This window comes from Saccopteryx bilineata, chromosome 10, assembly GCF_036850765.1.
Source record: "Saccopteryx bilineata isolate mSacBil1 chromosome 10, mSacBil1_pri_phased_curated, whole genome shotgun sequence".
Lineage (NCBI taxonomy): Eukaryota > Metazoa > Chordata > Mammalia > Chiroptera > Emballonuridae > Saccopteryx > Saccopteryx bilineata.
The window spans coordinates 134,042-150,701 of record NC_089499.1 but is presented as its reverse complement, the minus strand read 5'-3'; the positions used below and the strand labels follow the sequence as shown (position 1 = coordinate 150,701).

Genomic DNA, 16,660 nt, shown 5'->3' with positions numbered 1-16,660 from the left:
TTTCTCTGTTAACAACAGAGAAAGAACACAGACGTCTGGAGAAGGCTTTTCCCTTCGTCTGTTTCCCAGTGGATTCACAGCAGCTCCTCTGTGCAGGCCGTGGGCTGCTGTCCCCTGTGTGTGTGCCGGTGACGTGACTCGGAGGCCACGGAGGGCCCGGCGCACTGCCTGCCAGGGGGCCTGGGCGTCCTCCACACCTGGGTCCTGAGAGCAACCTGCGTGGGTCCCAGGGAGAGGAGAGTCCTGGGGGGAGCACAGGCCACCAGCCTGTCTGCAGACATTTCCTCAGCCTCGGGCACAGCTCAGGCTCCAGCAGTACTCTCCCGGCCAGCTCGCCCCAGAGCCACCTCCTCACACTCTCCCAGTGATGTGGGGACTCGGTGTTTGCACCACCGCCTGCTGCCTCCCCTGGAGAGGGGCCCAGCTTGCTGCCGCCGCCCTGTCCTCCACCTCCCACGGGCGCCCTGGGAGAGCAGGCTCCAGTCTGACTCAGCCACTCGCTTGCCCCCTGCCCGGACCGCACTGGCAGATCGTGGATGCCTTGTTACCCTCTCCTGAATCGAAGGGGACGTTAGGAAGGTGGAGGAAAATGCAGTCTTGTTTGAGACATCTGTACGTCCCACGTGGCACCACTCACAGAGAGGGCATGGAGAGCATTTAACGTGCACAGCAGTCCTGGTCCAGTGAGGTGGAGAGTTCTGCCTCAGTGACCCACCTTCCTGCAGGCCGATCAGCCACCAGATCCGTCTAGAGGACCCTCTGAGGACAGCAGCTGACGGGGAAGCAGGGAGCTGGACTCACCTGGGAGCCGTGGCCCCTTCATTCTCCTAATGGACTGTCGTCTCAGTTGCATCTGAGACGTCAGGCTCTGCTGTTATCCAGCGTCCATCTAGACCACCGAGCCATCGAGGGAGCTGTCCATTATTCATACGGTCCGGGCAGCGGTCTCTGAAATCCTATCTCCGTCCTCGCCAGCAGATGGGCACCACCTCTGTGCTCTCAAGGACGAGCTCGGGTGTGCGAAGCTCTGCCCCACTGTCAGAATGAAGTGTTGAGAGTTTGCAGAACAGCCAGTAATTCCGAGGCATTGTCATTTCCACTGAGCCCCAAGATACTGTATCTGGTTATAAGTCGTCCGAGCTGCCTTGGGACACATAACCGTGCCTGTCCCGTCCCTCAGTGGGGATCCTGGTGTGGACGCAGTGACCCCTCAGCGCAAAGCCGCTGGAAGGAGGCGGATTTGAGGTGGATCTGAGCTCCGCACCCACGTCAGACTCCCCGGGGCGGCAGCAAGACAGCTGACCACAGCCGGCCAGGCCGCGGCAGAGCTCCCGCGGGACCTTTTCCTGGTTTCCCACGGTGCTGACGCGAAGTGTGAGCTCACGCTAGCCTGCTGCGTCCCCCCACCCGCCTTCTCTGTCCTGCTGCGTCCCCCCACCCGCCTTCTCTGTCCTGTTCCGTCCCCCCACCCGCCTTCTCTGTCCTGCTGCGTCCCCCCACCCGCCTTCTCTGTCCTGCTGCGTCCCCCCACCCGCCTTCTCTGCCCTGCTCCGTCCCCCCACCCGCCTTCTCCGCCCTGCTGCGTCCCCCCACCCGCCTTCTCCGTCCTGTTCCGTCCCCCCACCCGCCTTCTCCGTCCTGCTCCGTCCCCCCACCCGCCTTCTCTGCCCTGCTCCGTCCCCCCACCCGCCTTCTCCGCCCTGTTCTGTCCCCCCACCCGCCTTCTCTGTCCTGTTCCGTCCCCCCACCCGCCTTCTCTGTCCTGTTCCGTCCCCCCACCCGCCTTCTCCGTCCTGCTGCGTCCCCCCACCCGCCTTCTCTGTCCTGTTCCGTCCCCCCACCCGCCTTCTCTGTCCTGTTTTGTCCCCCCACCCGCCTTTCTCTGCCCTGCTGCGTCCCCCCACCCGCCTTCTCTGTCCTGTTCCGTCCCCCCACCCACCTTCTCTGTCCTGTTTTGTCCCCCCACCCGCCTTCTCTGTCCTGCTCCGTCCCCCCACCCGCCTTCTCCGTCCTGCTCCGTCCCCCCACCCGCCTTCTCTGCCCTGCTCCGTCCCCCCACCCGCCTTCTCTGTCCTGTTCCGTCCCCCCACCCGCCTTCTCCGCCCTGCTGCGTCCCCCCACCCGCCTTCTCCGCCCTGTTCCGTCCCCCCACCCGCCTTCTCTGTCCTGTTCCGTCCCCCCACCCGCCTTCTCTGTCCTGCTCCGTCCCCCCACCCGCCTTCTCTGCCCTGCTCCTCGACCTCACCGGCCAGCACCTCTGTGCCTGCAGTGCCTGTCCCCACCGTCCGTGGTGCTGGGCACCGCCTTCCGCAGGGCCGGTCAGGGAGCCTCACCACAGAGACGGCGGCATCCTCACTACCCCCCACAAAGAGCCTTCGAGAGGAAGGGGTTCCCAAAGACGGGCTCAGAGCCCCTCCCCCACCTGGTTGTTGAGCAGATAACAGTGTAAAACCCAGCGGGGCTCTGTGGGAGGGGGGACACAGGCCAGTAAGCCCCGCACATGGGCGACAGGGACAGCGCAGAGCCGTGTGCCTGGTGCCGGGCAGTGTGTGGTGAGGCTGCGTGGCCGGTGGGCAGTGTGTGGTGAGGCTGCGTGGCCGGTGGGCAGTGTGTGGTGAGGCTGCGTGGCCGGTGGGCAGTGTGTGGTGAGGCTGCGTGGCCGGTGGGCAGTGTGTGGTGAGGCTGCGTGGCCGGTGGGCAGTGTGTGGTGAGGCTGCGTGGCCAGAGGGCGCTGTCCGCGGCCCAGAACTCCCTCTGTGGCTCCAGCAGCTCTGCGTCCTGGCCTCACCCTTCAGGAGACTCCCTGGACAGGTAGCCTCCCTGCTCCTGTGTCTCACGTGTGGGCTCACCCTGCTTCTATCTTATTTAATTTGCAGTAATAGCAGCTGAAAGTAATTTCTCCACTGTAACTATCACAGCTGCTGTGGGAGGCATTAATTGCTACTATCGCGTTACCCTCCTTTCTTAGATCAGTTTACATATAATCTGTTTGCAAGTCCTACTGTGAATATTAAGGCAACACAACGTGAAGTCGTCTCACCAAACAGGCCGGGAGGGAGAGGGCTGGACGGTTCGGGCTGTGGACATATTCTTGTTTGTGGCAGACGTGGAAAGAAGGCTTTTTAAAAGCCCTGCCTCCCGAAGTCTCGACGCTGCTTGAAATATGGGTAATTTTTCTTTTGGGGGATCAATAAAATAACTATTTTCAAAATGACTTTATATTGACTGAAAGGTCAGGAACGCCCTAGGCATCGACCCCACGTCCATAATCACTTTCTGTTCAGTGAGCAGACCCCCCTCGCAGCTGACCACATGGACGTCCTGCCGCGGCCCCTGGGGCCTCACAGGACGCTGTCTCTTTGCCAGGAAGTGGACCTCTACCGCGTGAACAGCCAGGACAAGCTGGGCCTCACCGTATGCTACCGGACGGACGACGAGGACGACATCGGGATTTACGTGAGCGAGGTAGGGTCCTCCTGGTCCTTGGGGTCGGGACCAGTTACGTGAGCGAGGTAGGGTCCTCCTGGTCCTCGGGTCGGGACCAGTTACGTGAGCGAGGTAGGGTCCTCCTGGTTCTCGGGTCGGGACCAGTTACGTGAGCGAGGTAGGGTCCTCCTGGTCCTCGGGTCGGGACCAGTTACATGAGCGAGGTAGGGTCCTCCTGGTTCTCGGGTCGGGACCAGTTACGTGAGTGAGGTAGGGTCCTCCTGGTCCTCGGGTCGGGACCAGTTACATGAGCGAGGTAGGGTCCTCCTGGTCCTCGGGTCGGGACCAGTTACGTGAGCGAGGTAGGGTCCTCCTGGTCCTCAGGTTGGGACCAGTTACGTGAGCGAGGTAGGGTCCTCCTGGTTCTCGGGTCGGGACCAGTTACGTGAGCGAGGTAGGGTCCTCCTGGTTCTCGTGTCGGGACCAGTTACGTGAGCGAGGTAGGGTCCTCCTGGTCCTCGGGTCGGGACCAGTTACGTGAGCGAGGTAGGGTCCTCCTGGTCCTCGGGTCGGGACCAGTTACGTGAGCGAGGTAGGGTCCTCCTGGTCCTCGGGTCGGGACCAGTTACGTGAGCGAGGTAGGGTCCTCCTGGTCCTTGGGGTCGGGACCAGTTACGTGAGCGAGGTAGGGTCCTCCTGGTCCTCGGGTCGGGACCAGTTACGTGAGCGAGGTAGGGTCCTCCTGGTCCTTGGGGTCGGGACCAGTTACGTGAGCGAGGTAGGGTCCTCCTGGTCCTCGGGTCGGGACCAGTTACGTGAGCGAGGTAGGGTCCTCCTGGTTCTCGGGTCGGGACGTTACGTGAGTGAGGTAGGGTCCTCCTGGTCCTTGGGGTCGGGACCAGTTACGTGAGCGAGGTAGGGTCCTCCTGGTCCTCGGGTCGGGACCAGTTACGTGAGCGAGGTAGGGTCCTCCTGGTTCTCGGGTCGGGACCAGTTACGTGAGCGAGGTAGGGTCCTCCTGGTTCTCGGGTCGGGACCAGAGCGGTCACCAACCCCGACTCTGCTCACTGCGACTTCTTTGGAAAGACGGGCACACTTCTCTCCCCTCCACCACGCCCTGTGGAGCTGAATCCGTAACGGGGTCCAGTTCTGATGTTGGCACATACGGCAACACTGCCCTTGAGAACCCTACAGACGGGCCGTAAACAGTCTTGTTCACCCCGAGGGAACCGCAGACGCTAGTCCAGTCTCGGGCTCATCAGTGGCTGCTGGGTGGGGCCACCGCCCTGTCCAGGGCATCAGTGGCTGCTGGGTGGAGCCACCGCCCTGTCCAGGGCGTCAGTGGCTACTGGGCGGGGCCACCGCCCTGTCCAGGACGCCAGTGGCTGCTGGGCGGGGCCACCACCCTGTCCAGGACATCAGTGGCTGCTGGGCGGAGCCACCGCCCTGTCCAGGACATCAGTGGCTGCTGGGCGGAGCCACCGCACTGTCCAGGACACTGTTTCCCTTGGTGCAGTGAGTTCACAGGAGGTAGTGGACTTCACTGCACGCAGACGGAGGCTGTACTGTCCCTGCTGGAGAAGACAGTGCAAAGCCGTGGTCTGTCTCCCTGGGAGGAACTGGGGTGTGTCCGCGGGCTCAATGACCTTCTGGACGTTCCTTACCCCCAGGTTGCAGTGGGTCCGTCATGATCGCGTTTGGGGGCGTGTTTCCCACAGTCCTCTTGGCCCCAGTGTGCTTTAGCCGTAGTTGTTGTCCAGAACTTAAAAGCAACCTTTGGTAACACAGTCAAGGCTTGGTTGCCAGTCACCAGAGTGAAGGTGGGACGTCACCCCAGTCTCATTTCTGTGAGGCAAGCGTGCTGGCCTCGTGTCCCCGAGCCTGTGCACTGGCTGTGGGACAGGGTTGCCATGCAGGGACCCCCCCACACGCCCTGGCAAGTGGTGGGAAGCAGTTGATCATCCATGTTTCCTCCCTGTGGGGGGCACTGAGTCCCGTCTGGGTAGCAGCATGGCTGAGAGGGACAGCCCTGGGGAGGTGCCGTGTTTCCTGCGTGCACAGTGACCACCTGGTGCTGAGACGTCTGCCGTGTGTTCCAGATCGACCCGAACAGCATCGCAGCCAAGGACGGACGCATCCGCGAAGGAGACCGCATCATCCAGGTGGGCGGCTCCGGGGCTCTGGGGCCTCCGCCCGTCACCAGGGGAGACGGGTCCTGGGGACAGCGCAGGGGTGGGCGGCTCCCGGGGCTCTGGGGCCTCCGCCCGTCACCAGGGGAGACGGTCCTGGGGACAGCGCAGGGGTGGGTGGCTCCGGGGCTCTGGGGCCTCCGCCCGTCACCAGGGGAGACGGTCCTGGGGACAGCGCAGGGGTGGGTGGCTCCGGGGCTCTGGGGCCTCCGCCCGTCACCAGGGGAGACGGGTCCTGGGGACAGAGCAGGGGTGGGCGGCTCCGGGGCTCTGGGGCCTCCGCCCGTCACCAGGGGAGACGGGTCCTGGGGACAGAGCAGGGGTGGGCGGCTCCGGGGCTCTGGGGCCTCCGCCCGTCACCAGGGGAGACGGGTCCTGGGGACAGCGCAGGGGTGGGTGGCTCCGGGGCTCTGGGGCCTCCGCCCGTCACCAGGGGAGACGGGTCCTGGGGACAGAGCAGGGGTCGGTGGATCTAAGGTCCATGTGTCCCACACCGAGTCTCTGTGTGCTGGCAGACGAGTGGAACTGAGGTGAAGCGCACAGTCGGCGGTCAGCGCACAGTCAGTGGTCAGCACACAGTCAGTGGTCAGTGCACAGTCAGTGGTCAGCACACAGTCAGTGGTCAGTGCACAGTCAGTGGTCAGCGCACAGTCAGCGGTCAGCGCACAGTGTTCGGTGCACTGCCAGCGGTCAGCACACAGTCAGTGGTCAGCAAACAGTCAGTGGTCAGTGCACAGTCAGTGGTCAGCGCACAGTCGGCGGTCAGCGCACAGTCAGTGGTCAGTGCACAGTCAGTGGTCAGCGCACAGTCAGTGGTCAGCGCACAGTCAGTGGTCAGCGCACAGTCGGCGGTCAGCGCACAGTCGGTGGTCAGTGCACAGTCAGTGGTCAGTGCACAGTCAGTGGTCAGCGCACAGTCAGTGGTCAGTGCACAGTCAGTGGTCAGCACACAGTCAGTGGTCAGTGCACAGTCAGTGGTCAGCGCACAGTGTTCGGTGCACTGCCGGCGGTCAGCACACAGTCAGTGGTCAGCAAACAGTCAGTGGTCAGCGCACAGTCAGTGGTCAGCGCACAGTCGGCGGTCAGCGCACAGTCGGCGGTCAGCGCACAGTCGGTGGTCAGCGCACAGTCAGTGGTCAGCGCACAGTCGGTGGTCAGCGCACAGTCGGTGGTCAGCGCACAGTCGGCGGTCAGCGCACCGGGAGCAGTGGGGAGAAGGTGGTGCCGCGTCCTCGGCATTAAGTGGGCTCCCCTCGTCCCCCTTGGTCCTGTGTGGACCGGAGACAGCACTTGACTGGGTCAGACCAGGCCAACAGTTTGTAACTTGGGAACCAGAGTAATTCTTCACTGTGGATTTCTCTGCAGGATTAATTTTAGAGCAACTGTTTCAACTTTGGTCTCCTCTCTAAAATGGGAACCGCTCACGGTTGTGGAACGGCTTCTAAAAATGCTTTATCCCTGAGCTGTTGCTCTTTTGAGTCAAAGTGAGAGTCTCCCTTCCTGCCGGTCTGACCTCACTGAAAGGGGTCACTGGTTCATGCGTGCCACCCCTGGCCTCTGCCTCCTCTCGCTCTGACCCATTCCTCTCCTCACCGGGACTGATTTTGTCTTTGTCCACTGCTTACTCCACATTTCCTCAGCCTTCATCCCAGACCTCTGCTGCCCAGGGTCCCCCACTGGTGGAGCAAGCGCCCCAGACCTCTGCTGCTCAGGGTTCCCCATCTGGTGGAGCAAGCGCCCCAATCCTCTGCTGCTCAGGGTCCCCCACTGGTGGAACGAGCGCCCCAATCCTCTGCTGCCCAGGGTCCCCCACTGGTGGAGCGAGCGCCCCAGTCCTCTGCTGCTCGGGGTCCCCCACTGGTGGAACGAGCGCCCCAATCCTCTGCTGCCCAGGGTCCCCCACTGGTGGAGCGAGCGCCCCAGTCCTCTGCTGCTCGGGGTCCCCCACTGGTGGAGCGAGCGCCCCAGTCCTCTGCTGCCCGGGGTCCCCCACTGGTGGAGTGAGCGCCCCAGTCCTCTGCTGCCCGGGGTCCCCCACTGGTAGAGCGAGCGCCCCAGTCCTCTGCTGCCCGGGGTCCCCCACTGGTGGAGCGAGCGCCCCAGTCCTCTGCTGCCCAGGGTCCCCCACTGGTGGAGCGAGCGCCCCAGTCCTCTGCTGCCCAGGGTCCCCCACTGGTGGAGCGAGCGCCCCAATCCTCTGCTGCTCAGGGTCCCCCACTGGTGGAGCGCCCCAAACCTCTGCTGCCCAGGGTCCCCCACTGGTGGAGCGAGTGCCCCAAACCTCTGCTGCTCAGGGTCCCCCACTGGTGGAGCGAGCGCCCCAGTCCTCTGCTGCCCAGGGTCCCCCACTGGTGGAGCGAGCGCCCCAAACCTCTGCTGCCCAGGGTTCCCCATCTGGTGGAGCCAGCGCCCCAAACCTCTGCTGCCCAGGGTCCCCCACTGGTGGAGCGAGCACCCCAGTCCTCTGCTGCTCAGGGTCCCCATCTGGTGGAGCGAGCGCCCCAATCCTCTGCTGCTCAGGGTTCCCCATCTGGTGGAGCCAGCGCCCCAAACCTCTGCTGCCCAGGGTCCCCCACTGGTGGAGCGAGCGCCCCAGTCCTCTGCTGCCCAGGGTCCCCCACTGGTGGAGCGAGCACCCCAGTCCTCTGCTGCTCAGGGTCCCCCACTGGTGGAGCGAGCGCCCCAATCTTCTGCTGCCCAGGGTCCCCCACTGGTGGAGCGAGCGCCCCAGTCCTCTGCTGCCCAGGGTCCCCCACTGGTGGAGCAAGCACCCCAATCCTTTGTGACGTGGGCACAGCCGGGCCTTTTTGTGGTTGCTGCAGGTTCCTATCCACACTGACTGCTGGCCTGGCCCTGCCTGCCTCCATTGTCTCAGCTGCCTCATTTCTCCTTGGTACCCGAGATCCGTCAGTCCACCCAGTAGTCACCCCTGTGTTTGCCGGTTGGGTCACTGGCACAAGGAGTCAGTGGGAGGCTCACCTTCCTGCTCAGGGGGACAATCCCTGTGACCCCTGCAGGAATCGTGCACCCTGAGACTGAAACATCCACACCAGCAGAGCCCCAAATTCTCAGGACAGGAAGCAAAAGTCCTGCTAGAGGGTGACCAGGCGTGACCGTGAAAGGCCCCCTCCCACGAATCACCTGTCCTGCCTGAGCAGGGTACAGTGCCAGACTGGAGACACTGGCCACCTTGTGTAGTTCAGTTTCCTTCCCTGGCCTCAGCGTCCCTGACATTCCTGTCAGACCTGGTGTGGCTTCTTGTCCCATGGTGTCCCAAAGTACCTGCGATAATGCTTAGAACCTTCCGTGGGTCCCCCTGCCCAAGCATGAGTCTGCGCACATTGCTCACATGTCTCTTCTTCACACACCTCCATTCACATTATGTCTCTTCCTCACACACCTCCATTCACATTATGTCTCTTCCTCACACACCTCCATTCACATTATGTCTCTTCCTCACACACCTCCATTCACGTTCACATGGCTGCACTTCGCACTGGCCTTGGACACCCGGGGGCTCTGTCCTGGGCCGGACACTGCATCCTCTGGGCTAGGGCTCTCCTGAACATTGCTGTTCTTTTCAAGCCCGGGGAAGTCCCACATTCTAGCCATCAGTGGGTAGCAGAGGCAGGCCTGAAGCAGCACAGGGTCTGTGAGCTAATCCTGCATCTGTCCACCCTCCACCTTCCTCTAAAGATTAACGGAGTAGAGGTCCGGAACCGTGAAGAGGCCGTGGCTCTCCTGACCAGCGAAGAAAACAAGAACTTCTCCTTGCTCATCGCCCGGCCGGAGCTCCAGGTGAGTCCCTCTCAAGCAGGAAGCTGGGTCTGTGTTTCTGAACCAGACACCCAAGTCCTGGTCCCTGCGGAACGCTGCCCAAGTCTCGGGTCCGGACCTGAAAAGGTGCTCTCCCGCTGAGACCGGGAATCTGTGCTGTGTGCTCAGCACCTAGGGCTGGGGCTGCCCCCCACCCGGCAGCAACACCGTGGCCCAGCCGTGCGTTAGTGCAGGGACCGAGGGAGGGAGGAGAGGAAGAGAGGACTGGGAAACACCAGGGTCATGGCCGTCAGGGTGACTGACTGACTTCAGGACCTGACCGGTGCCCCAGCCTGACTGACTTCAGGTTCTGACCTGACCGGTGCCCCAGCCTGACTGACTTCAGGATCTGACCGGTGCCCCAGCCTGACTGACTTCAGGATCTGACCGGTGCCCCAGCCTGACTGACTTCAGGATCTGACCGGTGCCCCAGCCTGACTGACCTCAGGTTCTGACCTGACCGGTGCCCCAGCCTGACTGACCTCAGGTTCTGACCTGACCGGTGCCCCAGCCTGACTGACTTCAGGATCTGACCGGTGCCCCAGCCTGACTGACTTCAGGTTCTGACCTGACCGGTGCCCCAGCCTGACTGACCTCAGGTTCTGACCTGACCGGTGCCCCAGCCTGACTGACTTCAGGACCTGACCGGTGCCCCAGCCTGACTGACTTCAGGATCTGACCAGTGCCCCAGCCTGACTGACCTCAGGTTCTGACCTGACCGGTGCCCCAGCCTGACTGACCTCAGGTTCTGACCTGACCGGTGCCCCAGCCTGACTGACTTCAGGATCTGACCGGTGCCCCAGCCTGACTGACCTCAGGTTCTGACCTGACCGGTGCCCCAGCCTGACTGACTTCAGGACCTGACCGGTGCCCCAGCCTGACTGACTTCAGGATCTGACCGGTGCCCCAGCCTGACTGACCTCAGGAACTGACCGGTGCCCCAGCCTGACTGACTTCAGGATCTGACCTGACCGGTGCCCCAGCCTGACTGACCTCAGGTTCTGACCTGACCGGTGCCCCAGCCTGACTGACTTCAGGATCTGACCTGACCGGTGCCCCAGCCTGACTGACTTCAGGTTCTGACCTGACCGGTGCCCCAGCCTGACTGACTTCAGGATCTGACCTGACCGGTGCCCCAGCCTGACTGACTTCAGGATCTGACCTGACCGGTGCCCCAGCCTGACTGACTTCAGGACCTGACCGGTGCCCCAGCCTGACTGACCTCAGGTTCTGACCTGACCGGTGCCCCAGCCTGACTGACCTCAGGTTCTGACCTGACCGGTGCCCCAGCCTGACTGACTTCAGGACCTGACCGGTGCCCCAGCCTGACTGACTTCAGGATCTGACCAGTGCCCCAGCCTGACTGACCTCAGGTTCTGACCTGACCGGTGCCCCAGCCTGACTGACCTCAGGTTCTGACCTGACCGGTGCCCCAGCCTGACTGACTTCAGGATCTGACCGGTGCCCCAGCCTGACTGACCTCAGGTTCTGACCTGACCGGTGCCCCAGCCTGACTGACCTCAGGTTCTGACCTGACCGGTGCCCCAGCCTGACTGACTTCAGGATCTGACCGGTGCCCCAGCCTGACTGACCTCAGGAACTGACCGGTGCCCCAGCCTGACTGACTTCAGGATCTGACCTGACCGGTGCCCCAGCCTGACTGACTTCAGGACCTGACCGGTGCCCCAGCCTGACTGACTTCAGGATCTGACCGGTGCCCCAGCCTGACTGACCTCAGGAACTGACCGGTGCCCCAGCCTGACTGACTTCAGGATCTGACCTGACCGGTGCCCCAGCCTGACTGACCTCAGGTTCTGACCTGACCGGTGCCCCAGCCTGACTGACCTCAGGTTCTGACCTGACCGGTGCCCCAGCCTGACTGACTTCAGGACCTGACCGGTGCCCCAGCCTGACTGACTTCAGGTTCTGACCTGACCGGTGCCCCAGCCTGACTGACCTCAGGTTCTGACCTGACCGGTGCCCCAGCCTGACTGACCTCAGGTTCTGACCTGACCGGTGCCCCAGCCTGACTGACTTCAGGATCTGACCGGTGCCCCAGCCTGACTGACTTCAGGATCTGACCGGTGCCCCAGCCTGACTGACTTCAGGATCTGACCGGTGCCCCAGCCTGACTGACCTCAGGTTCTGACCTGACCGGTGCCCCAGCCTGACTGACCTCAGGACCTGACCGGTGCCCCAGCCTGACTGACTTCAGGATCTGACCGGTGCCCCAGCCTGACTGACTTCAGGACCTGACCGGTGCCCCAGCCTGACTGACCTCAGGATCTGACCAGTGCCCCAGCCTGACTGACTTCAGGATCTGACCGGTGCCCCAGCCTGACTGACTTCAGGATCTGACCTGACCGGTGCCCCAGCCTGACTGACTTCAGAGGGCCAGGGTGTACAGCGTCATGGCTGGGCCCAACGATACAGCTCTGACCACTGGACATTTGCTGAGAGTCAAACTCAGGTGCCCTAGTCACAGATAAAGGTAACTGTGAGATGATGTTAATTAGTCTGACTACAGTAATGATTTCACTGTGTTTATCAGACATGATGGGTACCTTCAACTAGATACAATTATTATTTTCTTAATGAAGGAAACCAGGCGATTCCCTTTTCTAGGGGCCTAAAAGAGCTTCTTCAGGGAAGGAGCCACTTGGAGTAAAGTCCAGCGGGCCTCAGGTTTCCAGGGGAGACGGCGACACGTCATTTCCTCTGCGTTCCTCTGGCGCCTCCATGTAAATAAGTGGAAGCATTGGTCAGCAAACGTTTTATGGAAACAAAGTTGACAGGTCCAATCTGGCACATGGGCTGCTTGGTCAGGGCCCCTCGATGGTCTGCTCCTTCAGACAAGGAGGCGGGGCAGCAGCCCTCTGCGGAGGGCGGCGTGCAGGAGGCGGGGTACACTGCCCGGGGCCCTGCCCCACGGCCTGCGCCCCCGGTGCAAACACGGCAGCAGATGCTGGTGACCTCCCGCTGGGTGGGGTGGTCTTCTGACATACAGCACAATAGGCAGACTGCCCTAGAAATGTCTTCTCTCAAAAAATATGAGTTCATTGAATGAAAGCAAAAGAACTCTTCTGAGGTGTGTTGGCGGCTGCTTTTCCCCAGCTGGACGAGGGCTGGATGGACGATGACAGGAACGACTTTCTGGACGACCTGCACATGGACATGCTGGAGCAGCAGCACCACCAGGCCATGCAGTTCACGGCCAGCGTGCTCCAGCAGGTAAGCCGCGGCCCCACCCCACCCCCACCCCCTCACTGTGGGAACCCTCCTGCTGGGAGGCGGCAGGAAAACCAACAGGCTTCTTCGTTTGCCCGACTGAAGCACCAGCCGTGCGCTCAGGAGAGAGAAACACGCCAAGGGACCCTGACCTTGGAGTTTGCTGGGAAACGTGTGTGCGGCATCAATGTAGAGCAGAGAAGTGATCTTGTTTGCAAAAGTAAAGCAGTGACCCCCCTGAACCCCACTCCCACCCAGTTTAACCAGAGCTGCGCCTTCGCCTGGCCTCTGCCACCCCCACCCCCCCCACGGACTGTCCAAGCTAGAGAAGGCCCTGCTGCTTCCCCTGCCCTCGGCATCCATCCAGGTCAGGGGCCATCACCCTCACTGTTCAGAGGGCATCAGTGGTCGCCTACCTGGGTCTGGCTAATTCCCAGGCCCTGCCCAGGTCCTGAGAAATGGAGGCCCGCCCCACCCCAAACCCTTGTCCTGCAGGAGGTCACACCTGGTAGCTGCAGAGCGGCCACCTCACAGTGACCGGTTTTTCTCGCTTTCCATTGTGCAGAAGAAGCAGGAGGAGGACGGGGGGACCACAGACACGGCCACCATCCTGTCCAACCAGCACGAGAAGGACAGCGGTGTGGGCCGCACTGACGAGAGCACACGCAACGACGAGAGCTCTGAGCAGGAGAACAATGGTGACGAGGCCCCCGCGTCCGCCCCGCTGACCGGGCAGAGAGCACGCACGTGCAGCCAGGACACACTGGGCAGCAGCGATCTGCCCTTCAGTGGCGAGTCCTTGCTCTGGGCCGACTGCGCCGATGTCGCGGAGTGTGAGCGCTTCCGCCGGCTGCTGGAGCTCAAGTGCCCGGGACGCAGCGCCCCTGAGAGCACAGACGGGGAGCTGGGGCTGCTGGACGCCGAGCTGCTGGAGCTCAAGTGCCCAGGGCAGGACGTGGACATGGACACGGGCGCTGGCAGGGGCGCCCCCGAGAGCGTGGACAGGGAGCTGGAGCTGCTCAACGCCGAGCTGCGCAGCATTGAGCTGGAGTGTCTGAGCGTCGTGCGCGCACACCGGGCACGGCAACTGCGCGAGGCCTGGATGCTGCACCCCGGCGGCTTCCGCAGCTGCGACCCGGATGCGGAGAACCGACGACGCGAACTCTCGGACATCACCGAGCTCCCTGAGAAGTCGGACAAGGACAGCTCAAGCGCCTACAACACTGGGGAGAGCTGCCGGAGCACCCCGCTCGCCCTGGACATGTCCCCCATCAGCTCTCTGAGGAGAGGGGCGGAGGGGACCTTGGGGGCCTGCGGGCCATCCCCTGAGAGTCCACTCTGCATCACGGAGGATGCAGATGTGCTCGGGGCCCCTCAAAGCCCGGAGCGAAGCTGCACCGACGGCCCGGGCCCTGCGCCCGCGGTGCACACGCCCCATAAGCTGGCGCACATCCCAGCGCATGCGCGGCGCTACCGCAGCTACATGCAGCTGGTGCAGCAGAAATCGGCCGTGGAGTACGCGCACAGCCAGGTGAGCCTGCTCGGCATGTGCAAGGACTTCGGCGCCACCGGCCAGCCAGAGCCCCGCACCGAGTGGAAGGTGAAGGTGCGCAGCGATGGCTCCCGCTACATCACCAAGCGGCCCGTGCGCGACCGCCTGCTGAGGGAGCGCGCGCTGCGCATACGCGAGGAGCGCAGCGGAGTCACCACAGACGACGACGCGGCCAGCGACATGAAGCTGGGCCGCTACTGGAGCCGCGAGGAGCGCAAGCAGCACGTGGTGCGCGCCAGAGAGCAGCGGCGGCGGCGAGCACTCCTGCTGCAGAGCCGCGCGGACGGACCCCGGGAGCAGCCTGCCGAGGACGACCGGAGGGAGGTGAGCATCCTGGAGTTGAGCCACAAGAAGATGATGAAGAAGAGGAACAAGAAGATTCTGGATAACTGGATGACGATCCAGGAGCTCCTGACCCACGGCACCAAGTCCCCGGACGGCACAAGAGTGTACAACTCCTTCCTCTCGGTGACTACTGTATAAGCGTGTGTACATAGACAGCACTCCCAGTGGGGTCGCGAGTCCTGCCTCGTTCAATGCGGCAAGCCTTTGTATGATATATACCATAGCGTCAAGTTTATAGCCCAACTCTGCACTCCAGGCTCAGAGCTCTATTTTAAATGGGGAAACCACCCCGAACTCTCTTGGGAGGCAGTATAACAAACGGCCTTTTTTCAAATACCAATGGTACTTTTTTACTTGTTACCTTTTACATAAAGTGTTTAAATTTCAGAAAGATCTTTTTATTAAGCATACTTTCACAGAATAATTTGTTTAAACTATATTCATATTAAAAAGTTTAACACGCTTTTTTTCCTGCAGAAAACACAAATACACCGCCAGTATGTATTTTTAACAGAACCCTATTTTATAATGTTACTTTACTGAATGTGTGTCATAGGAGTGGCCATTAATATATTATTTAGGTCAGGGCTTTAACTCAAAACCACCAAACTGGTGAACGATTTGACACACATCACTGAACCAACCATGTTTGGATGTGTGTCCCAGTTCTAAGCTTTCTTCTGATGGAAGTTCCCAGGCAAGTGTAAGGGTTTAAACAGAAAGCCAAGTATCGTGCAGCTTTGCGGAAGTTTACAGCGTATTTGCAAATGTGCCGCCGCAGGCAGTGCTCAGGTGCCCTGCGGGTTGTGGGTGAAGACTGTGGATTGTGCACTGCCCGTCTCAGCGAACCTTGGCTGTGAAGATTTGAAGGGAAGGGTCTTCACAGGCAAGTTCACAAAGTCGTGATTACCTGCAAACACTAAGTCAAATAAAGTTCAATAAATTATTTTCTGTTTGATCATGTTTGGAAGTGATTTCTCATTTTTTGAAGTGGTGCTTCTAAAATAAAAAGCTTTTGGCCATGTGTGTTTTCCCCTTTGTTGTATATTACCTGTTGCTTTTCAGATCATCAAACCCTTCATTCTGCCAGGAATCTAAATACAGCTGTAAAACCAAGGTCTGCCAGTGAAGAGTGAGGAGTCAGACCAACCCCAGAACCCTGCACCCCAACGGTCTGTCCTGCAGAAAGCCTCCCCTGGCCAGTGTCTACAAACAGGAGTAACTGTGAGCCAGCTGGTCAGTCAGGGCCATGTTCACAGTGAAATCCCTTTCGGCCACTGCAGTGTGGCTGACTGCCAGCAGTAATTAGCACTGCTGGTGAGGATGCTCAACTTGCCATTTCTAAGGTGCATATTTTCATAGAATAACGAGGGTCATCAAAGAGGTGGGCTTCAAAACGTATCTTTCAGCATCCAACAACCCCAGGATCCTAAATAATGAATTTGCTGTAAATTATTCCTTGGTTATAGAGTTCACAACAGTTCCAGCTATCCTACGGGAAAAAAAAAACAAAAAAAAACACGACCATGAGAAGAAAGGTATCGTTTGCATCTCAGACATAGATTTCTCCCACAGAACCTATTCCAACCAAAATTCCTCCTTTGGGCCCAAAAACTTGAGGCTAGTTAGCAGTCTCGCAATAGAACCGCTTAATGATGATAAGACCCTGGAATACTCACGCCCCCTGATGAAGATGTCTGTCCATCACCTCTAAGAACCAGGTGCTGCAGAGCCCATCACAGCTGCTCTGTGATTCTGATAACCCTCCAGAGATGCGTGCACAGGGCAGGCTGCTGGATTGGTGTCCAGCGGTCTCTTAGTTGAATTTTCAGCAGCGTGGGTCCTTGTATTCCAGGAGAAGGTCCTGGTCCCAGCCTCACCTCACACTCTCCTTCCAGGGAACAAACACCAGTCAGGTGGGTTACAAAGTGCTGCAAGGTGCATCTCAGTGTCAGTCTCTTTGGGGAGAAGAGCTTTGCTCACCTGCATGTTCTCATTAAAGTTGGGAGTGAGGTGGTGCACGGCCTTAGGAACAAGGGGTTCCACGTAAGCGACCAGACCAGGCAGCATCAGGGTCAAGCAGGCTTCTGATCGGGCCCCTGGG

The 16,660-nt window shown here is 60.8% G+C and overlaps 1 protein-coding gene and 1 non-coding gene across 3 annotated transcripts in view; both read left to right on the top strand.

Moving 5' to 3' along the window:
* PDZRN3 (PDZ domain containing ring finger 3) overlaps window positions 1-15,502 on the top strand; it is a 143,240-nt gene extending 127,738 nt beyond the window's left edge. For both annotated transcript variants that reach the window (XM_066244881.1, XM_066244882.1), the window contains exons 6-10: window positions 3,367-3,465; window positions 5,526-5,588; window positions 9,312-9,413; window positions 12,546-12,662; window positions 13,225-15,502. In XM_066244881.1, coding sequence (XP_066100978.1) covers window positions 3,367-3,465; window positions 5,526-5,588; window positions 9,312-9,413; window positions 12,546-12,662; window positions 13,225-14,694 — 1,851 coding nt within the window. In that variant the 3' untranslated portion in view covers window positions 14,695-15,502. The remainder of the gene's footprint in view (window positions 1-3,366; window positions 3,466-5,525; window positions 5,589-9,311; window positions 9,414-12,545; window positions 12,663-13,224) is intronic.
* LOC136314832 (small nucleolar RNA SNORA67) lies at window positions 12,034-12,174 on the top strand. Its single transcript, XR_010727410.1, has one exon. It is a non-coding gene; the product is annotated as a small nucleolar RNA SNORA67 (small nucleolar RNA).
* Window positions 15,503-16,660: the final 1,158 nt, after the last annotated feature.